This window comes from Rattus norvegicus, chromosome 4, assembly GCF_021556685.1.
Source record: "Rattus norvegicus strain SHRSP/BbbUtx chromosome 4, alternate assembly SHRSP_T2T, whole genome shotgun sequence".
Taxonomy (NCBI): Eukaryota; Metazoa; Chordata; class Mammalia; order Rodentia; family Muridae; genus Rattus; species Rattus norvegicus.
The window spans coordinates 57,902,712-57,925,325 of NC_141537.1; the positions used below are offsets into that span (position 1 = coordinate 57,902,712).

A 22,614-nucleotide genomic window follows, 5' to 3' on the forward strand; every position below is an offset into this window, starting at 1 on the left:
ACAGAAGAGGGAGAATTCATTTCTGGTTGGAGGAAAGCTGTATGAAATGAGTGATAGATAAGGAAGCAGGAGGAATTGGGTGAACACACTGGAGTAGAAAGCTGAGTGTGTTTGATTGACTTATACAGTGTAGCTAGAACTGCAGGAGCCACGGTGAACAACCCAAGGCAATAGATCCCTGCTCTGTGTCTTCCTTGAAGGCCGTTGAGGGAGTCTGCCTTAGCGTCCTGTCCAGAGACAGCAAGGTTAACACGCAAACTTTCTGCCTTGAAGAATGTGTGAGATAGGGAATAGGCCAGAGTTCTACGAAGGCAGAACAGAACCAGACTAACAGTATTGATGCCACTTTAGTACCCTTTCTTGATTTCTTCTCCCTTGCCAATCAAAATGACGCCTTTGTTGCTTCTGCAGTGAGCTGAGGCCTTGTAAAGGGTACTTCTGAGAAAACAAACGCTTTGTTTTTAAAGGGCAGCTATTTTTGGAACTGATCTTTCCTTCATCTTGCCTCCTCTTTTAGTTCCAGTGCTTGGAGCCGAAGCAGCTATTCTACAACTATAAAGAAAAGCCAAGAGAACTGCACGTTTTACTGACAAGACTGAGCCTTTAAACAGGTATTTCCAACTCCTTGATCTGTGAGAGAAAAGGTATGCTTATCTCAGAGTTGAACAGCTTGCTATTCTTCGGTGAGACCTTTGTAGCTGAGTGCTAGCCATTGACTTCAGGTTCTGGGAATAGAAAGAAACGCTCAGGTGCCATCCTTGCTTGGCCATCTTTTGTTAGTGAACCAGAACACTATGCTTCTACCGTTGTCTGGAGATTCGCTCATGTTTTGGTCCTTAGAAATAAGTACGGCAGATTTCTACAGTGGTAAAACTCCACAGTGCTCAAAAGCCAATAGCTAGAGCAGGAGTAAACAATATGTAATTTGTACAAACAACTGACAAGCTCAAAGGACTGAATGCCGTTCAGGAGAATGAAATAAAAATTGACCTTGCCACTAAATAGCAGTACAACTAGTTTCAAGGTCGATCAATTACAAGTTTTGTAACCATTACCCAAATATATGAAGTTTGCACTATAAAGTTTGCAAAGTATTTATCCTCCAAAGTCTAGGACAAATTGTCTTTTTTCTTTATTTGGAGTTTTGAGACAGTATCTTGCTACGCAACCCTGTCTAACCTAGCATTTGCCCAAGTTGGCCTTGAACAGGTATAATCCTCTTTCTGCCTCCCAAGTGTTGGGATTTATAGGTTTGTGCTCCAAGATTCTCTTCTCTCCTTTCCTCTTTTTCTTCTTAAAAAACAAACAAAACCCCCCCAAAACAAAAAAAATTATCAAAAACAAATTCTCCCTTAGTTTCCTTGAGACAAGATCTTACTCTGTACCTTAGACTGACTGGAAACTCACTATGAAATCCAGGCTGGCCTCTCATGCAGTCCTCTTCCTGTAGCCTCTTCAATGCAGGGACTAGAAAAGCAAGAACCATCATGCCTAGTTTTCCTTTTCTTTTCTTCTTTCTTTAAAACGGCATGAGTTCTACTTCTAATGTTACAAAGTAAAATTTTAGGGGGATGATATATATATATATATATATATATATATATGTGTGTGTGTGTGTGTGTGTGTGTGTGTGTGTGTGTGTGATATATATCATACACACGCGTCCACATGCACGCATGCTGAGAATGCTGCTACATGGCTGGAATCCAAGGTCCCTGGAGGCTAAGGCAGGAAAGTTGAGAGTTTGAGGCTACCTTGGGATACTTGAGGAGACCTTATCTCACAAATCAATTTAGGGAAAAGGAAAGGGCGATTTATATCATTATGCACTTTAATCAAGTTTGGGGTGCATGAGGCATATATGAACACTTTAAAAACTTACATAAAAGGTAGCAGTACAGTAGTGCTGGCCCTGGTTGAGGGGGTGAGGGCAAGCCAGCCCTAAGGACTAGAGGAAGAGCTGGCCCTGCCACTTGTTGCTGTGGCATGGATGTAGAGGTGATGCCCCATACCCCTTAGCTCCTTAACTCTTGGGAAAGCTGACCCTGGGCTCGTGAGATCAGGCAAACTGGCCTTGTCCCTTGCCTGCTGCAGCACTCTTACACCTTGTCTGGCCAACCCAGTGGGGTTGGCCCTGATGATGGAAGGTAAGGGTGAGCCAGCCCTGAGGGTGTGAGGGCAGGAGGGTACAGCACTTGGGAGAGCAGGCCCAGAACCTTGACTGGGCAGTACAGTATAGCTTCCACGAAATGTTTTCTATACTTTGTTGTTTGTTTGCCTGTTTATTTGGGGGAGGGTTTCCAAAGCAAAGGGTAGATATGACAGGGACAGAGAGATGAGGGGCCCTGGAGTGCATGATATGAAATTCACGGAGAATCAATAAAAAGTTAAAAAGAGTAAAAATAAAATAAAAGATTCTAGCAACAGACAGCAAGTTTAAATTTTAATCACCTATTTTGATAGTGTGTGATACAATAGTTTCCAACCATGTGTGTTAGATTGATAACACTTAAATAACATTAAAAAGTCATTTCCTCAGTTGCACGTGCAGTACTGCAAGTTCTCATTAGTTACAGCAGGCTGGCGCTTCCCATGCTGGGCAGGGCATGAAGAGGGCATTTCATCACTACAGAAAGTTCTAGACTTTCCCCAGACGTAAATAGACGCTAAAACCACAATGAGGAGAGTAAGTAACTGGAAAGTAGTCCAGGTATGCTATGGAAGGAGCTGAACTCTGTTCTGAAGTTGAGAGACTGGCATGACTGGAAAGTGCATTATGTTAAGAACAGCGGAGTAGGGGTTGGGGATTTAGCTCAGCGGTAGAGCGCTTGCCTAGGAAGCGCAAGGCCCTGGGTTCAGTCCCCAGCTCCGAAAAAAAGAACCAAAAAAAAAAAAAAAAGAACAGCGGAGTAATGGTATGGAGGACTGAAAAGGGAAACAGAAGGCTCATACACAGCCGTGTCCTCCATCCCCACCCCCATGGGAAGCTTGCTAGAGAATTAAACATCTTTATCTAGGTTATGGATTCTAATGCAGGCAGAAGATGAGGTAGGTTTGTGTGCTGGAGAAGTAGGTAGATAATCTAAGATAGGACTATGTATGGTAGATAGTCGAACTCATATCCTGACTCTATCCTTTAAGATACTGACTTAGCAATGCTCACCTGATTTTTTTAAAAATTACATTTTTAATATATATGTTATATATAATGTATATCTGTGTGTGTATGCAAGCATCACGTCACCGTTTGCATAAGCAGTCAGAAGACGACTTGCAGGAGTTGGTTTTCTCCTTCCACCATGTAGGTCCCAGGGATTGAACTCGGGTCAACAGTCTTGCATGCAAATAACTTTACCTCTTGGACCATTCTGAGCTTCTTGTTCACTTAAAAATAAACAGATGAAAAATAATACATCAATGCCCGCCTTTGAAGAAACAGATTGTATGAACTTTGTAGACTTGTCCTGAGGACTAAATTATATTCTGCAGGGAAAAAGTATTTAACAGGTAGTATATTCTGTGCATGTTCATGCTCCACATGATTTGGTTGTTAGGATTGACTAGTAGGATCAATGGTTGTGTAGAAATAGAAAATTAGTACAAGACAAAAGAGAACTGGCTGAGTAGGGGAAAAGGACAGTAATTATGATCAGAAAATGAGATGTTTGGAATTATAATGTCAACTGCTTCAAATATCCTGGAGAGTGTGGTTAAATTGTTGCAAAGGTCAAATTCATTAAAGACAAGGTCCTGGAGCTGAGATTTCAGGGTACTGGGCAAACCAGAATTTATATATATTCGAATGTATCCATAAAGACCCACTTTCTTTTTGAATAGGGTGAATTCATGGTATGGACTTGCCTTTGGAGATATAGGAAGATGCCAACCCCAAAACTTGACCCTGATTTGAGACATGGGTGACTACTCAAACTTAAGCTATAGTGGAAGTGGTGTCTTTAGCATAGGGCCAGGTTTCATTATTAAGTAATGCATACTAGAACCTATGCTCTAAAAAGGGGCACTCCAAGGACATAAATTCTCCCTAAACATCCAATTGAATATGGCTTTCCTGTCCCATCTGGAGTTGAGGTTAGGAGTGAGGTAAGGGGTCGTCTCCCGCCCAGCCTTGGGATGGCATATCCCAAGGCTTTTCCTAACCACAGCTGGAACAGCAGGGGAAGTAGCGGAAAAAATGAGGCTATTCTCAGTGAGCAGGACGCGCGTTATCTAAGAGATATGCTTATTACCTCCATCAACAAACATTAGTGGAACTCACAAGACCTGTGATACTCCAGACCGCAGGAAGATTCGCGGCCACATTCCTGGGCAAGACTAACACCAGGAGATTATCCAGTGGCTGCGATTTTCAAAAGTTTCTTCTGTTCTGCTGAAGTGAAACGTCGGAACTCCGAGAGCAGTGAGATTCCTTCAGGACGGCTTCCTTAGTTCCAGGACCCAAGCCCTTGTTGTCCAGTTCCGGTGTACAGCTCCGGAACCTCCGGGTACACGTGGGCGCTTTGCCGCTTGAGGGGCGGGGCAGGGGCGGAACCAGGCAGGAGGGCGAGGCCGGCCCCGCCTTCAGGGCTCCCATGGCTCCCCGCGCCCCACGGCCAGATGCTGACGTGTCCTTTCTTTCCCACTACACCTCCCGACACCACCGGCTCAGACTTCCCCGGAAGTCCCGCCTCAAAATTTGCCCGTCACCGCAAATCAGCTCTTTCAGCGCTTCCTGGAGCTCCGCACCCGTTTTGGGACCAAGGGGCGGAGCTTCATAAACAGAGTGCCTATTGGCTTGAGTTCTAGCAGGTTCTGGACGCTAATTGGCCAGAGGGAGGTGGCGCTCTGGCACGCTTGCGCGGCGAGTAGAACGTGTGGCGGCGGCCGAGATCGCGTCTCCTCTTTTGCTTCCAGTCCCGCTGCTGTTATAGTGTGCGCCTGGCGCTTCTATCCAGTCCACCGACGGTAGCCTGTCGTCCGCCTTCTCCTTGTCGCTGCAACCTCTCACCAGCACCGGCACCCTCTCTGACACTTCCAGTCCGGCCGGCCGCCCCACTCTCTGTCTTTCCAGCTCCACACATGGCCTCCGCGCAGAGCAGCGGCTCCTCCGGGGGACCCGCGGTCCCCACCGTGCAACGGGGCATCGTCAAGATGGTGAGAGCGGGGCCCTGGACCCGGACCCCTCTGCTGTCTTGGAGCGGGAGTCAGGCATTGACTTCTTTACCTTCCGTCAACCTGCATGGTCTCAGCTCGCGTTTCCTCTGCCCCTTACTCTCCACCTACTCTCCGAATCTTCACCAGGCAGAACCCGAACGAACTTCCCTTGACTTTTGCCTCCCGGGCAAACCTGTCCATGATTCGGTCACAGTGATTTTCGTGGTCGCGGCTTTCGGAGCCCCTGGCTGTTTAGCAGAAGCAGGTCTATTACCGATTGATTAACGGAGATAGTTCACGGACAGTTACTCCCATCCCCCTCTTTCTGTCCATTTTGACATTTTGATTTGTCGATCAGTTCGCAGTTTTTCTAGATCCTGACATCTTTTCCTGGAGCCCCAGGAGTGCTTGCCTGTCACGAAGCTTCTCTTTCCACTGACTCTCAGTTACTTAAAGTTTTCTCAACTCTTTCCCCCTCTTCGTGTCTCGTTTCTAGGCCTGGAAGCTCCTGAGTTTTGGGTGCATTTAACTTAAAAATTTAGCCTGGCAGGGATCTTATACTAAGTAGCATTTCCTCGCTTCATAAGGACAAGGAGCCTGTTTTAAAGAGGGTAAGTAACTTGCCTTAAGGGCACATGGCGGTTTGGATTGGAGCCAATAAGAAGAGCCCAGGTGTTCTGATTCCCTGTGTAGGGCTCTTAATATAGATCCTGCTCACTTCATTCTGCGTTCTTCATTCTGATTTTGAATTCCATCACCCCCCACTTTGTAGCATAAATTGTTCTATTTTTTATATTGTTTCTCCTTTTTATCCTCCCACATTTTGAGATCTGACATTTATTTGTTAACAGATTTTTCTGATTGAGATGGCTGTGATCTTTTAGATTGTTTTCATATCATAACTCCGACTTTTCTCTCCAGAGTGGAAGATAGTTTTCTCCAAAGAGCCAGTTTTTAAAACATTTTTGTTTTTGCTGTCCCGTTTGTCTTTCACAGGATTAAAATATTCTGCAGGGGGAACCAGGGACATGGCTCACTGGATAAAGGTGCTTGCTGTTCAGTCATGAGGACCTAGTTTCAAGTCTTCAGTACCCGAATTAAAGCTGGATATGCCTGTTCCATTGCCTATAACCTCTGTGTTGCCAGTGGCATAGACTGGTGGACCCTGGGCTTTTGTAGCTAAAATATCAAGCTTTATGTGCATTGAGAGTGACCTTTCTCGAGTGGGTGGAGAGCAATAGAGGAAGACATTGATGTTCTCCTGTGCTCCAATATCTTTGGTCCCCTGCATGGGTACTCAGGCACATGTTCCCTAACATGCACCCACATACGTGCGCACACATATGCAACTCTTGAACATGCAGCTTGTGTGTGAGATTCTTGGGATGTTCAATGTTGTCCTTTTGCCTTTCTATTTATATCTGGACAGTCAGAATTCATTAGATTCAATAAGTAGGGAATTTCCAAGGTCCATATTTTCTCTCTGAAATTTTGACTCTTGAAAGGATTTTCCTGAACTGCTTCCTCTTTCATTACCCTTTCATTGGTACCGGTCTTCTCTTCATTATAGGAACAAACGTGTCACTTAGCTGTCTTGTGTGGTGTTAGTGGCCTGCAGTAGCATTTTTTAGTTTTCTTGCTAAGGCTTTACTTTTTCTTAAAGGCCTCCCTTTTGTGAGAAGGAAGTTGTAGGAAGCCTCCAGGGTATCTGGGTTGTCTGAAGTGACTTCCTTTTCACAGATGACATACCCTGTGGACACTGTATTATCAGCAGTCACTGTCTATGAGCAGTCACTGTTGCATCTTCAGCTGGGTTCTCTCTCCATATTATCTTACTTATATCATCTAGAAAGCAGATGTCTAAGCTGAGGTTCAGATAGGCTTAACTTACCCAGACAGGTACCTTTCTATTGGTAAGAAGAGGTACAGCTGAAACTTGAACCCAGGGCTGCCTGCCACCACACACACCAGTGTAAACCTGCTGTGAGGCCTCTGACTGAAGGACTCCAGGGTATTACTTTCTAGCATAAAGGGTGGGGCCAGTGATGCATGACCACAAATTACAAGGGAAGCTGACTGTAATTGAGTTGCGAAAAGATTAGATGCTGTCCATGACTTGTTGGTTGCTGCTGTCGTGGTCGTATGACTTCATTTGGTGCTTATGGTTGCTGCGTGCATAGGGGTGTTTTGTTGTATGGTCTTTAAGAGTCAGTGATTTGAGCAGTCTGTACCAGGCATGGACTGCCACATGACCTGACCACACTGCAGGGACTGGGTGGGTGAGTTACCAGCAGCAGATTTGTGCCAGGCTTAGGAGCCTTGTCTGGAGTGAAGAATTGACCAATGACAAATTGCTCTCTGACGCTCTTCCACCAAGCAAAGTTGTATTTTTCTGGAGGGTAATCATTTCCAGTGGTACTAGGAACTGCTTTGTAAGAAGTGTGCACAGGAGGGTGGAGCTCTTTTGCAGGGAAGAGAGCAAGAGGCAGGTTGCTAAGTTAGAAAACAGAGGTGCTGCTTTCATTTGCCATTTGGAAGGGTGCAGAAATTGGAACTGAATGAGAAAAGGCTGGCTTTTGAGTGGCAGCATTCATCTTCCTGTGGACTGGGCTGATCTGAGGGTCAGAAATGGTTAAAGGTAGAGGCTTTGCAGTGAGAAGGAATAGTTCTCTCTCCCCCTCTGACTCTCCTTTTCTCTCTCTGGCAAAAGAAGTGTTGTGGGACTATAGAGAGTCTGTTTCTTCTGGTCTCTGAGAACTAAGTTTAAAAGACTCTTTTAAACTAGCATTTAAAAAAAAATGACTTGTGCCAGTGGCTGTATGTGCTGTCTGGATCGGGGAGGAGACAGTTTATTCTGGAGTATCCTTAAGGAGGAAGTGGGCAGTAAGTTGACACAAGCATTTTAGAGCAGTCTTGTTACTAACAAGAAAAGTCAGGTTGAGGGAAAAATGAACACAGATTTCTGTGTTTTGAGTCAGGATAAGGTTAACAAAGATGCACATGGTTAAAATACAGCTTGGATAATTAACTGTCTCTGTCAAGTCAGATCTTACTCTTGAAACCCTGACACTCTCAACTCTGGGTTTCTTTGACTTGGACCTTCCTTTAGCTGTGGCAGAGTGTTGTCTACTGTTGTTACATAGGTAACTTACGTTCCATCGCCCCATTTGGTGGCTGCTGAGGAAAAGCTATTCTCTCTGGCTTTCCTCACAGGTTTCCTTATGTGTTGGGGACAGCACCTTCTCTGGCTTTCCACTTCTTTATGAAGTTTGGTGTTTTGGGGTCTCTCCTGAGGCAGGCTCACATGTCAGTTTGGCTTTCCCAACTGTAGATGAGGCATGCATGCTCCTTGGTCTTCTCTGCCTCTTGTCAGCAGCAGACATGGGCACGGCTTACCTTATTCTGCTTGTGGTGTGGGAGGCTAAGGGTTGAATGGTCCCACACTCCCCCCTCTTAAAGAGAAAGGACCTTTTGTCAGTCTCCATGGGTTTATACATCAACTCTGCTTCCCAGTGTCGACTACGAAAAAGGTACAGTGAGTGACCATAGCTTTCTGTATCCTTAGGACTCAGGCTGTTAGTTTGTGGTAAAGGGTAAATTCTCTCCCAGATAGCTTTCTAGAAATGTCTTTGACGTATATCCTGTAGGAGATCCTTCCTATAATTCAGTTTATTATTCCTAGGTATATTTTAACCGTCTGAGCTAAGAGGATGTTTCTGTTGAGATTTGAGTGGGGACAGAGTAGGCTGTTGATGTTGGCTTGCCTGTTTTATCTTCTTTTTTTTAAAGACAAGAGTCTCGTGTGTCCCAGGTGGTCTTCCAACTTCTGTCACCTCAGACTACCACCAGTCCTACTGCCTCCACCTCCCTAGTGCTGGGATTACAGGCCTGTGCTTCATAGCAGCTTTTGACTTTCTTCTTTCTGTCTGCTCTTATTTTATGGAGGGACAAACAGAGCATGCCTAAGCTTTTTAAAATGCCCTGGTTTACCGTTTGAAAGTATAAGGTAGCTGTAGAACAATCTCTTAGAGGGGCCATGGGCAGAAGTAGAGTAAGACTTCCCTGGAGAGAAGTTAGGCATGGCAACTCTCAGTCAAGATCAGTAAAGGAACACGAAGTTGTTCTTGTGTCTTGGACACTTTCTGAAATCTTTCAGCGAAAACAAAGCATCCATCTGGGTCCAGTTATGCTGACAAGTAGTGCTGCCATGTAACTAAATAAGTAGAGTAAGAAATAATCATATCTCCTTTTTTTTTTATTTGAGACAGATCTCACTGTGAAGTACTATGGTGACCAAGCTGGCCTCAAACTTGGGACAGTCCTTCTGCCTTTACCCTCCTGAGGGCTGGGAATGTGGGCATGTGCCCCTGTGCCGTCTTTGTGATATTTCTTTTTCTGTTAAACTACTACTAACTGCGCATCTAGTGCTCGTCAGGCTTTGTCTGGTCCTTGGGTCCCTACCCTGTGGCTCATGGAGGAGTCAGTAAAGAAGCAGATAAGTAGGCATAGTAATAGAGGAGAGTGAATTCACACAGTGGACCAGAGCAGGGAGGTTGGGAGCACAAGAGGGTTGATTCCCTTAAATAGTGTATTTAGGAAAGAGTTCTCTCAGTTGGCGTTTGCCCTGAGATGTGGACATCAAAGAGCCAACCGGAGGGAAGTGTTTCCAGTAGAGGGAATGACAAGTGCAGAGCCCGTGGGGTTCCCGTTGATCATTGTTCTCCAGTGTTTTTATAGTAGCTCTTCAGTGTCTCTAAGTTCAGTATCCACACAGATGGTGTGGATTTAACCTGAGTTACTGCATAACGTGTGTTTAAGGATGATAAAAGGAGCAGGCAGTAGAGGTAGTCTATGCTTTGGTACCCTGGTGAGATAGTAACTTGATAGGCTACTGAATAAATGGATGGAATGAGAGGCCGGGGGATAATATCTATGTTTGTTTCTTCTAGGACCAAGAGTCAGGCTTTTCTGACATCTTAATGAGTTAGTCCTGTATTTCCAAGTCTTTCCCTGATGGGTTTATGGATGGAAATAAAAGCCCAGGCAGACTCAAGAGTTAAACAGTGTCTGTAATTGTCAGTGTATGTATTCTAAGCAGGTTCTGTAAGAGTTAGTAGTGTCTGTCACTGCTGTTTTCTAGTGTTTGTCACAGTGTTGAATGTTGCTATGGGTTGCTTTCAGTACTCTTTAACCTAGTAAGCCTTAGCTGTTAGTGTTAGCAAAGAGCACAGTGGCATGCCTCACTCAAACTGGTGGTGGTGGTGGTGGTGGTGGTGGTGGTGGTGGTGGTGGTGGTGGTGGTGAGGGGGAGGGGAGAGGGGAGCTGGCTGGAGCACAGCTGGGCTCATTAGGCTTGCTGGGTTCGGTTTTGGAGGCCAGTGACCAATGCTTGTGATAACTGGGCAAATGACTCAGTGAAGTTGATATGCTAGCTTCTGTGAAGTGTCATATGTGGGGAATGAGGCTATTTTAGTTTCCACTTGAACATTCAAGAGAAAATTGTCTTTTTAAAGGTTATATAGGAGGGGGTTCTGTGTTCTGGTGTACACTCACTTCTTAGCACAGGGTAGCTAGCAAGGCGATTTATTTTTTTTCTTGGAAACAAGTCGTGGCTTAACCCAGGTTGACCTCAAACTTGTGACTCTTCTTCCTCAGCCTGCTGAAGGCTGGACTGGCAGGCTGGACCCTGTGGGCTGCAGTGTCTTACTCAGGCCTTACTGAGTGGATGAGGCTTTTCAGTATTGCTGGAGATGGGTACATACCCACTTTCTGTTGCTACTTCCTCTCTTGGGAGATTGACATATGCTTTTTGTTTTTACAGCAGAAACTGATGCTGAATCACAGTCTGTGAGCGTTGGATGCAGATGGAGAGTTGTGGGATTTCACTTACTTTCAGTGAGCCTTAATATGATAAGTTAATGTTGTGTTTTTCTCACTTAGCTTTAATGATTCAAAAATGAACAGTAGCTTCAGTTGGCTTTTATGTTTTAACTTAGGAAGTTAGGCAACTTGTAGGAAACGCAATGAAAGTTTTGCTTTCGTTTTCAGGGGCCATTTAAAAAGTGTGTGTGTGTGTGTGTGTGTGTGTGTGTGTCGGGGAAGAGAGAGGAGAGCTCATTGGCCTGGGATCCAGGAGACCAAGGCTTTGGCCTGTGTGCATTTGTTTTGGTTTTTCTTCTGAAAGATGTGTTGAGTGACTCATTGTCTCTCCACATCTTCTAGTCCCATAAAGCTGTGATTATACCGGAAGCAGTTACATTTTCTTCAGGCACACTGAAACAAAGTTGAGAAATAGAACACCTTATGGCAAGCTTAATTTCTGACTTGGTGTTTATCCCACATGCTTTCTGTTCTCTGCTTTTTCTGTAACAACAACATCATCAACAACAACAAAAAACCCAACTTTTTTGGAGATGGATTAGTTGAAATACAGTTTTTAGTATGGAAGATTAAAGAATGTGAATTAGACTAGACTGTATAATCGATTAGAAGGTAGAAGGCTAGAGATTGGGTGGAGTGAGGAGGGGTTGGCTTTTCAGTAATCGGGATCAACAGGTGTGAGTAGTTGCTTCTGGGGGACTGCATCTATTCAGTCCCCCACCTGTTTCTGATGCCTCCCCATTTTTCTGGAGTAGTAGGCCTTGATTTGTAAGGTAGGAAGTGGGAGCTTGAGCAGGTAACTCATGGGAAGAATCTGCGTCTGTCTAGTTCATAACTGAGGGACTCGGAGTGCTCCTGTCCTGCCTGGAGATCGGCTCTTATTTTTCTAGGCATTTTTCACTTCCACTTTATATATAAGGATTATCTGTGTTTTCTTATCCTTGGCATTGATGCTGAGTCACGTGTGACGGCTAGGAATGCCTACCTTGAGGTACATTTCCAACCCACTTTCATTTCTCTATTCTTGTCATGGTTTCTTCTTAGTTTGAGTATTCTTAATGTGTGTGTTTATTTACTTATTCTCACCATGTTGTCCAGTCTGTCCAGTTCTAATCTCTTAGATTATGGGTAGGTACCACCTTGCTGAATTTCAGTTTTTGTTTTTAAATAGGAAAACTTTCTTAAGTCTTTTCAGGAGTAGATCTCAGTCTAGAGAGAGAATCTTCATCGTTTCCAACCAGGTCATTGAGTGGGGACCACCTGGGAGAGCCTCAGAATTAACATCTGGGAGAGGCCTGTGTGATTCTGAGAGGTGCAGTTTGGGATCAGGCTGGGACTGGCACTTGGGACTCACTGATTTGCTTAACTGTTTTATGTAGTAGAAGGGATAGGACACGTGGTGGATGAAGTACATTTGTGGGGTTGAGTGTGCCAGGACTTTATGAGGGAAGATAGAGAATTCTCTCTTTTTCAGCATTTGTTTTGATGGTTCCCAGGACACTGCATTGGTTTTGATCATTTCAGTATAGGGCTCTCATCAGGTCCATCCACAGTGACTGTCAGATCAGATTCCTGGGTCACTACTGACAGCAGAGAAGTTGTTTTATATGCCTGATTGAGGCCATATGCTCCTTTTAACACTCATCTGCCACTTTTCCTTGTATTTGCATAGATTCCTGAGATTTTCCCATCACTTGGCACTGGTGCCCTGGCACATTATTGCTACAGAATTCTTTAGTGTCATTTATCCATATGACAACTTTGAGTTCTTCATTTTCTGTTCTTGGAACCCGGAAGTCCCCTCTCTCTCTTTTCTTTTTTTCCTTCTCTCTGTTCTTCCTTCCCAACCCCCTTTCAGAGGGTATTTTTTATCCCAGGCTGTACTGAGGATAACCTTGGGTCTTGCTGCCTCTAATCACTCCTGGTTTATATGGTGCAGGGGATCAACCCCCTGGGTTCATGCATGCTGGGCAAGCACTCTGACATCAAGTCATAGTCCCAGCTCTCTCACTCCCCTCTCCCCGACTCATTTGTTTTCTGTGTAGTCCGTGGCTGTTCAGGAACTTGCTGTCTAGACCAGGTTAACCTTAAACTCAAGAGATCCATTGGCCCCTGCTTTAATGCTGGACTCAGAGGTCTGGCCATCATACCTGCCTTTATTCTTGAGATCCTCTCTTTGTCTTAACTGTAGAGGGCAGGGCCAACACCTGGGATTTGGTAACCACTGTGTCAGCTGCTTGATGATCTTGGGTGTTTTAATGTTTCAGTACCATTTGGAGTTTTGCTGTTACCCGCTTTATCTGTAGAGAGCTTTGTGACAAGGACAAGTTAAGACTTCCTAACTTAAAGTGACCGGCAGAGAGATCAGATCAATCTTGTTCTTGCTGGTAGGCACATAGTTTCTCTGCTTTTTCCTTTTCTTGGTTAAGAAGGTGGAGGTATGTGATTATTGTGATGTAAGAGATAACTGTGTTTCTCGATGTGATCCTTCTAAACTCCTGGTAACTTGGGGTCTCTGAGATGGCCCAGCAGGAACAGCCTTGTCACCATGCTTGATGACATGAGTTCTACCTTTAAGTCCCACATGGTGACAGAAAGAACTGACTTTTTGTAAGTTGTCCTATGAGAAAAATTAGGTAACTATAACTGGGTTTCTCTCATGTCCTATATTCGTACATTGGCCTACTGTTGTGCCAGTGCCATTCAGTGTCCCCGTGATTCCATGTGTAGTTGGAGACCAGGTGCTATGGCCCCACTCCAGCACTGTTTTCAGGATTGCTTTGGCTGTTTGAGATCTGTAGTGGTTTGAATGTGGAGTGGCACTGTGTGAAAGCGTAGCCTCGTTGGAGGAAGTATGTCACTGTGGGGGTTGGCTTTGAGAGCTTCCTCCTAGCTGCCCGTGGATGCCAGTCTTCTGTTTGCCTTTGGAACAAAGATGTTGAACTCTCAGCTTCTCCTGCATCATGCCTGCCTGCGCACTGCCATGTTCCCATTATCCTTGATGATAATGGACCGAATCTGAACCTGTAGGCCAGCCCCAGTTAGATTTGTCCTTATAAGAGTTGCCTTGGTCATGGTGTCTGTTCACAGCAGTAGAACCCTAAGACAAGGTCTTGTGTGGTATGTGACTTTTAGGATTGCCTTTTCTAATCCTTTGAAGAGTATAATTGTATTTTGGTAGTGATTGAATTAAATCTGTAGATTTCTTTCAGTCAATAGAGCTAGTTTTATAATAATCATAATTCCAGTTCAGGAATATGATTTGTGTTTCTTCCATTTCTTTGAAGGTTTACACTGTGAAGCTCTTTACTACCTTGGTTAATTTATCACTTAGTACTTTTTGTCCCCCTTTGCATCTGTGGACTTTTATTTTAGGCGTGGCAAGACTCGTAAATGGTAGAGGAGCTATCTTTGACTCTGATCACAAGTCCCCAAAGACTATATGAGATTTGGGAGTAGGGGTGCTCATGGTGGCTTCACAAACCCAGCAAAGATACTGGCTCCTGCCTACTTTTGTTTTTGACCTCTGGCCTTCAGCTGGGAAGACTTGGAGCCAGACAGATGCCCCTGATGTGTGAGTATGGGCTCGTGAGTGAATATATCTCTGTGGGGGTAGCGAGTTGGGGTGGTATATTGTGACTTGCTTGACAGGCTGGTCTAGGATTTTCAGTCATTTCCTCTCTGTGGCTAACTGGTAGGAATGGCTTGTCCCTGCGGATGGCCAAAGTCCCATGGTGTCTTTGAAGGGCAAACTGGGCCAAATTTGCAGCTGGACAGCAAAAGATACAGCCTAGTAAATAGTAAGCAAGGGTCTGTAGAGAAGTATGGAAAGGGAGGGGGATGCCCGGAATTGAGGAGGAACAGAGCAAGAGGCAGCAACTAGGAAGATACTCAGATATCCTCTCTTGTGGAGAACTGGCCTCTGGAGCTCGTCCTGGCTTCACTGCATAGTCAGTTCATTTGCACTAACTTCATTTGAATCCCGAGGCTTCATCATATCTGGAAGATCAGGAGGCTCATGCATGCTCGGTGCCCCAAGACCTTAAAGGATATATTTTCTCAGGTCAGACCCACTATGGCCGGAGCCTGTGGCCATATTGTTCTCTGAAGCCATTTTTACCCAGCCTTCTCTGTCACGGAGGAGCCTGTTTGTCTGTGTAGAGCCCCTGCTCATCAGGTGGCGCTTGAAGATTTTCTCTGGATGTGGTGCTTGACTCCTAGGCATTGGTAAAGGTGGTCTTGTGGTGCCAAGACAGGAGAACACCTCCATCTTCACTGTGTAGGGCTGTGTTTTCTTTTCTTTTCCACTTTCTTGGAAGCCATTGTGAATGAGGTGTGGTGCCCCTGGCCCCCCATTCTTTCTCATCAAGTTTGATATTGGGAGAAAAGCTGAGTTTGTAGTTCATTTGATTCAGTTAGCATGTGGGAAGTTATGGGTTGAGCCCCAGTCCCACATAAATTGGGTGTGATACCGTACCCCTGTAATGCCAGCTAGGAGGACCAGAAATACAAGGTCATCCTTGGATACATTTGAATTTAAGGCCAGCCTGAGATCCGTGAGATCTTGTCTCAAAAGGAAAATCACCCAAAATGACTCCTGCTTCGAATTCAAAAACTACTGATTTTTGTATGTTGGTTTTATTATTCAGCTACTTTCTGGAAGTGTTTGTTAAATCTAAGAGTTTCTGGAGGAGCCTTTAGGATCTTTTAAGTATAGGATCATGTTATCTGATAATTTTTGTATGTATTTTTACTTTCAAGATAGTGTCTTGCCCTGTAGTCCAGGCTGGCCCCAAACTGGTGATCTTGCCTTAGCCTTCCAAATGCTGTGCTTGTAGGAGTATTTCTCCATGCCTGGTTTATTTGCACGTAAAGAGACATTACTGTCTGTGACCCTTTAAGATTCTAAGGCTCCCTGGCACAGTGGTAGCTGGCAGATGTGTGAATCGAGTTCAGACATGCCATCTGTTGAGCTGCTTTAGGGAGGAGGAGACAGGTTGAGTATGGAAATGTGTAGTGTACGTGTAAGTGCTAGGAGCTAGTAGTACAGGTGGTGGACAGGCTGGGCTACAGCAGGTAAAGATTTCTCTTCTGGGCTGTTTGTCCCATAGATTCCTTATTCCCAAGAAAAACACTTGCCAGAAGTGAAATTGGAATATTTCAGAACACAGTTTCCACTATACTCTTAAGGCATTAATATTTCCTTTGTTTTAAGGGGGAGCTAAGTAATTCAGATTTATTCAAGGGTTACTGGGTTTTGTTGACAACTTCAAGGGAGGAGAAGTATGTTCAATCATTAGAAATCTATTCTGTGCACACTGGAATGGTATGGTACCTGGCTTCAGAACTACTTAAAGACACTGGCTTCTGTCTCATCCTGCCCAAGACTGCCAGGTTTCCTCGACATGGCCTGGTTATTAGGAGTGGCCTGTGGGCCTGATCTGAGTGATGAGAGGATGGCAGCAACAGTCAGCTCAGGGGGACCGAGTGCAGGACAGAGGGTGCTGTGTGGCTCCCAGGTAGCAGCGCGAACAAGGGATGACCATAGAAGGAGGGTTGTGTGCTGAGAGTCTTCCGTAGGCCAGCTTTGTGTGGCTCTAGCCAGAGTTTTGCCTGAGAGGTTCTGCTGTCTGCCTCATGCCGTTGCTGCTAACTGGCAAGAAGTAGGTTGGTTTATAGTGGAAAGAGAAACTTGTGAATTTAAATGTCCATGGTTTCTGTGGAAGTAAAATGCATTGGGAAAAGTCACATCTTAGTTTTGGTTGGTTTTAAAATGTCTTTCCAGAGAAGATGGTGTAAGGCACAGATGACAGAGGTAAAGGACAAAAGATAAAGGGCGGTGAACTGGTGAAGCACAGTGGGAGTATAGAGGAGAGCATGGGCAAGGCTGAGGTATTTGTCTAAAGACTAAGGTGGCTGGAAGTTTGTTAATAGAAAAGGGGAAGAGGAAAAGGCTTCGGAGCTTTTGCTTCCAGTCCCTTAAATACACTCGTGTGATGTCCGTGTTCAACCTCATGAATTCTGTCCCAGGAGGTTCATTGTCTTACAGCCTTAATACCAGGAACATTGTTATTTGGGCAACCACCCAAGGTATAATCATTGTGCCAAGTAAAATTTATATATTTACCCATTAGGGGATTGTCCTAGGTCTTAATGAGAAAACTAGTGTATGCTATTTCTCTATGTCTATTGCAAGGTAGAGCCCAGAACCTGGGTCCCGGGTCCCACTGGGATCTGTTATTCTTATGCAGTAATTACTTGCATTATTGCTCTTGGCAGGTGAGGCCTTTTACAGCCCAGAGGCCAGGAGGCTGCTTCTGTTACTTAAAAGCTAAGTTACCTTGTTAAACTCCTCTCTAGTGAGAGGCTTAGAATCTCTCTAGACCTCCCATGGGCTCTCTCTAGGGTACAGGTTCAGTACAGGTTAAGGCTGCCCTGTCTTTGTATTAATAGTCATAGGCATTCTAGCTCTGTGTAGTGGAATGAACATTTTAATTGAATTCTTAGGAGTCCATTTAAAAAGTTGAGTAGCAGCATGTCTGTGGGAGAAGCCAGGAATAGTGTTAAATGGCAAGGGATTTGTACTTTTATTTCTTTATTTCTGACACTCTGCCTTGGACTTTTAAGAGTAAGAAGAATCCTGGGATGACATGCTAATTCATCACTAAAAGATTGGCAAGTCTATGGTAAGGTTTGTGATTTGTACTTTATTTTGAGATCTAAAGTTGACAATCGGGATTTCAAATAGGGAATGTTTTCAAATAACCTCAAGATTAAGCTTTTGTAGATAACATACAAGTTGATGTATTTCTTCCTTTATTGTATTATGAACCCTGCACATAAAGCAAAAATAAGCATTTGGTGTTCTTGAGATGATTCATTGAATAATGTGTTCAGTAATCGAATGTCCTTTAGTGCACACAACTTTACAGAAACAAACAAGAACAGTAAATGCATGAACTTTCACTTCTCAATCATATTGTGGTGTCTTGGGTCAGTTCATTTGGCTGTATGTGGTGCACAGGTCCTCTACCCCCATTCAGTCACTGATGGTTGGCTGTTCTGTGCAGTACATTTTGTTCAGGACAGGATGAGGGCAGTGCTGTGACTGAGAAATTCAGAGATGCCTGAAGTGGCTAATAACACAGTAACTTTCCCCTCTTCTGCCCTGGATTGGAAATTAATACTGCACTTGCTTTTGGATGTGGCCCCTGGAGTTGTGGGGAGGAGGGTGAGTTAAAGAATGTGGTTGGACACAGAGACTCAATTAGCTGAGGAGGCCTGCCGGAAATGGCATTCCAGGTTTTTCTACCTTTCCTCACCACCACTGATTTGACCTGAAGTCAAAGTTTCTTTGCCCAACAGGAGTACTTTTTGTGGCTTTGCAAAGATGCCCATAATCTTTGGAGAACTGCTTCCTGCACTTGTGGTGATAATACATATTTCACAAGAAATAACTCCAACTTTTGCTGTATACATGTGCCAGCAAGGAATTAGTTCTGAAACACCTTGGACATTTATTCAAAATTTATGTGAGCAAAACCGTGATCCATTAGTAAGATGCACGATGTAGGTCGAGCTTCTTTACCCTAGAAAGTATTCTGGAAAGGGGAAAAGCCTCCAAACACTTTTCCCCTTTTCTTTTCTTTCTTTCTTTCTTTCTTTCTTTCTTTCTTTCTTTCTTTCTTTCTTTCTTTCTTTCTTTTTTTTTTTTTAAAGATTTATTCATTTATTATATATAAGTACACTGTAGCTGTCTTCAGACACACCAGAAGAGGGCATCAGATCTCTTTACAGATGGTTGTGAGCCACCATGTGGTTGCTGGGAATTGAACTCAGGACCTCTGGAAGAGCAGTCAGTGCTCTTAACTGCTGAGCCATCTCTCCAGGCGCCCCCCCTCCTTTTCTATTCTTAGACTCAACACAGAACCTTCTTGTGACAGATGTGTTGGTTATTTCCCACACAGCAAGTTTTTTCCTGACAGAAAACACCAAATGGATATCTTAATTCATTTCTGATGTGTTTACCTGGAGATAAGTGTCAAGTCTCACAATGGCCATTTTCACAAGAGACTCCTTAGGTACCAATCCAAAGTTCTAGGTTGTAACCTGTACTCCCAACCAGCTACAAACTAATGTTCTCTTCCCTGTCAGTAATTTCCTAAGCCATGTCATAAAACTTATAGAAACATTTACTGGTTTGTTGAGGATGCTGCTACAGTGGACACATACAGGAGAGGACATGGATATGACAGTGTGAGCAGGAGGAATGCTTCTCAGGACATGCCACCCTCAGACCCTCTCTGTTCAGCAACGTGGAGACTCATCAGATCTTACTCAAGAATTTTTAGAATGCATGGATCTGGTGGGCAAGCTTGTAAGTCTAAGCTACTAAGGAGGCTGAGGTTGGAGGATTACTTAAAGCCCAGGAGTTGGAGCATAGACTTGGGAAGCATAGCAAAACCTTGTCTCCGATTTTGCCCCAGTATATACAGTATGTGTGTACATACTGCAGTGGGTGTCTGAGGTCGCTGTCTAGTTTCTTCCTCTGTTGTTTGCCATCTTATATTTGGAGACAGACTCTCTAACTGATCTTGTTTCTGCTAGAATGGCTGTCTAGAGAGCCCTGGAATCTAGGTTTGCAGAGGTATTATTCTTAGTGTTTTATTTTTTATTCATTTTTAATTATTTTGTGTGTATGTATGTCTTTCCTGCCTGTATTTTGTGTTCCACATTCATACCTAGTGCCCGCAGAAGGGAGAAGAGAGCATCCAGTTCTTTAAGACTGGAATTATAGATGGTTGTGAACTGCCATGTGGATGCTGGAATTTAACACAGGTTTAATGGAAGAGCAGCCAGTGCTCCTAACCACTGAGCTATCTGTCCACACCAGGCTTTACCTTGGTGTTGGGATCTGAACTCTGGTTCTCATGCTTGCACAGTAGAAAGTCTACTAACATTTTTGGTTTTTTTTGAGACATGGTTTCTCTTTGTAGGCCTGACTGTCCTGGAAGTCACTCTGTAGACCAGGCTGACCTCAAACTTAGAGATCTTCCTGCCTCTGCCTCCCAAATTCTGGTACTGAAGGTGTGCACTACCACCACCCGGCTTCTAGTAACATTTTAAAGGTAGAATCTCAGGTAGCCCAGTCTAACCAAGGATAACTTTGGACTCCTTATTCCCCCAAGTATATACAGCCACACTTGCTGATCAAATCTAGGGCTTACCAACTGAGTTATATTTCCAGCACTTCATTCATTCATAGACTTTAATCATCAGTACCATTCCTGTAGACTGGTGGGTGGTTGAAAGTTTCAGTCTTTATTCATTTGTCTTTCGTGGGATCTGGCCATATCCTGAGGCAACGATAAGGCTCTATTCTAAGTAAACTCAGAGGGCTAGAAAGATTGCTCAGTGGTTTAATAGCCCTGGTTCTACCAGTGGGTTCAATGTCAAGTACCCACAAGTGTTTACAGCTCCAGTTCCAGGGGATTTGTGACCCAATCTGGCTTCTAAGGGCGTCAGGCATGCATATGGTACACAGACATAAATGCAGGCAAAACACTCGTATACATAAAATAAGAATAACTCTTAAAAAAAACAAAACAAAACACTAAAAACCTAAAGGGTCTGTATTGTGTTCCATTATGAGCAGTAGACTAAATTTTGCATTTAAATCTAGGGGTGGGAAGCTGGGGTTGGGATTTGAGTTTATGGGAGACTGATCCAGTTTCATTGGTGGTGGCTTAAGCTTGCTTGTTCTGTTTCCCCTCAGTATCCCCCATCCACTGTGTTTTGTGCCCATTCACTGCTGTTTCTTAGTGAGTTGTTAAAAGTAAACTCACTCTCTCGCTCTCGCTCTCACTCTCTTTCTTCCTGTAAGTTTAGGCATTTAAATACACCTTTATTACCATAGTATTTGGATGTAGGCTTTGGGTTATAGATCTGAGAGATTCTTGTCTACTAATGAAGAACAAATACAGAAATCATGGGGAATATAATTAGAGTAGAGATGATAGCACTCGCTCAGATACCAAGTATCCCTTCTGGGATATGGGAAGTGACTGAAGAAAGTGGGAAGACAATTGAATATTGAACAGTTAATTAGGAGAGTCTCCAAAGTGGTCAGGGATATAGATTTGAGTGGTTTCTGTTGAAAATAGAGTAGACTTGACAGCTCACAGGAAATAAATCAATTAAGTGGTTAGAAATGAGTTAGCCGAGACGTTCTTGAAGGAGGTAACTCTGATAAGAGCACTGAGGGAAGCAGCTGGAGAGAGCAGTGCCAAAAATAGCAGGAACTTCCTGGGGAGAATGAAGTGATGCCCAGCAAGGTTGTTGGAGGCGAGGGAGAAGGGGTCCTCTGGGGATGGAGGGTCCAAAAGAGGACAGCCACATCCCTTCATGCGGAGGGAGTGGGGGGCTTTAGAGAGCATTGTGCTTCGTGTTATTTGATGGAGAGACCAGAGGAGCAGGTGTGAGTGTTCTTTTCCTCTTAGGGTTTGTTAGCTTCTGCAGAAATCCTCTAACGTTAGGAATCGTGTAGGTACAATCATGTCTTGATGGTTTTTGTTCTTTCTAGAGTCCAGCATGGAATATAATATTAACAATAAAAAGCTTAGTTTATTTGGTCTTGTTCTGTGCTCTGAGCCTGTGCTCTGATTGAGGTTGACACAGTCCTTTGCACTCACAGAACTGCCAGCCCAGAAGAAGACTGATGCCAACAGTTACAGACCGATTCCATGTTGTTTTGAGTCCATGGGTGAAGAGTGTAGAGCTTCAGACTTCTCTGCCTTAGGAAGGCATCTCTGAGAAAACAAAGTTTCAGCTCTGTTTGCTGGAGAATTACCAGGCCTGAGAGTTAGGGTGGGGATTAGCCTCAAACCTCCTTATCCATGCCAGTCACCAGGGGATCCTGTTAAAATGCAGATTCTGATTCTCTAGGTCTGGTGCTGCGTGAGGATCTGCCGTTTCTGATTAGAGGGGAGATACCCTTGGTCTGTAGTCTCCTGCCAGGCTTTCTGAGCATCATCCCTGTGGTCATTTACTTTAGCTTCTGTTAAAAGGTGATGGGGCTCAGCATGGCCATTTTTCCTTCCTCATTCTGTGGGCATTGCAGTGATAGAACCAAGTTGATTAGCGCTTGCAGTCTGTGACTGCTTTGTAATAAAGATTCTTCTTGTCCCTACACTGTTTATTTTTGATTATTGTTTTATGTGTATGGATATTTTGTCTACACGCATGTTTGTGCACTACATACATGCCTGGTACCCTTAGAGGCAAGAGAGCATCCAGTTTCTAGGGACTGGAATTATAGGTGGTTGTGAACTGGTCTAATGTTAATGAAAATACTTTGTTTCCTTGGTCCTTTGCTTTAGATAGCTCACACTGCAGACAATACCCAAGGTGTGGGGACAGGAATAGAAACCTTAGGAAAAAGAAATAGTTTTGTAGTAAATTAACAGAGAACTTCTTTCTGCATTTCTCCAAATGCTTAGGTTAGAGCTCATCTGCCCTAATCCCCCAAGTGATGTTTACAGGTGTTACTACTGTATTAGTATTAGTTACTTTTTTATTGCTGTC

At 44.1% G+C, this 22,614-nt stretch overlaps 2 protein-coding genes across 6 annotated transcripts in view; one reads left to right on the plus strand and one right to left on the minus strand.

Moving 5' to 3' along the window:
• Nucleotides 1–4,519, minus strand: part of Pax4 (paired box 4) — a 36,446-nt gene extending 31,927 nt beyond the window's left edge. For 2 of the 3 annotated variants that reach the window (XR_015685855.1, XM_087659474.1), the window contains exons 1-2: nucleotides 4,248–4,519; nucleotides 3,245–3,384 (exon numbers count right to left, since the gene is read on the minus strand). The gene's annotated coding sequence lies outside the window, so the exon portion shown is untranslated. Of the gene's footprint in view, nucleotides 1–2,430; nucleotides 3,385–4,247 lie in introns of those variants that run through there. The other variant, XR_015685856.1, reaches the window with a different exon arrangement.
• Nucleotides 4,520–4,875: 356 nt separating this feature from the next.
• The window catches only part of Snd1 (staphylococcal nuclease and tudor domain containing 1), a 399,105-nt gene continuing 381,366 nt past the window's right edge, over nucleotides 4,876–22,614 (plus strand). For 2 of the 3 annotated variants that reach the window (XM_087659177.1, XM_087659178.1), the window contains exon 1: nucleotides 4,897–5,151. In XM_087659177.1, coding sequence (XP_087515303.1) covers nucleotides 5,077–5,151 — 75 coding nt within the window. In that variant the 5' untranslated portion in view covers nucleotides 4,897–5,076. 3 annotated transcript variants of the gene reach the window in all.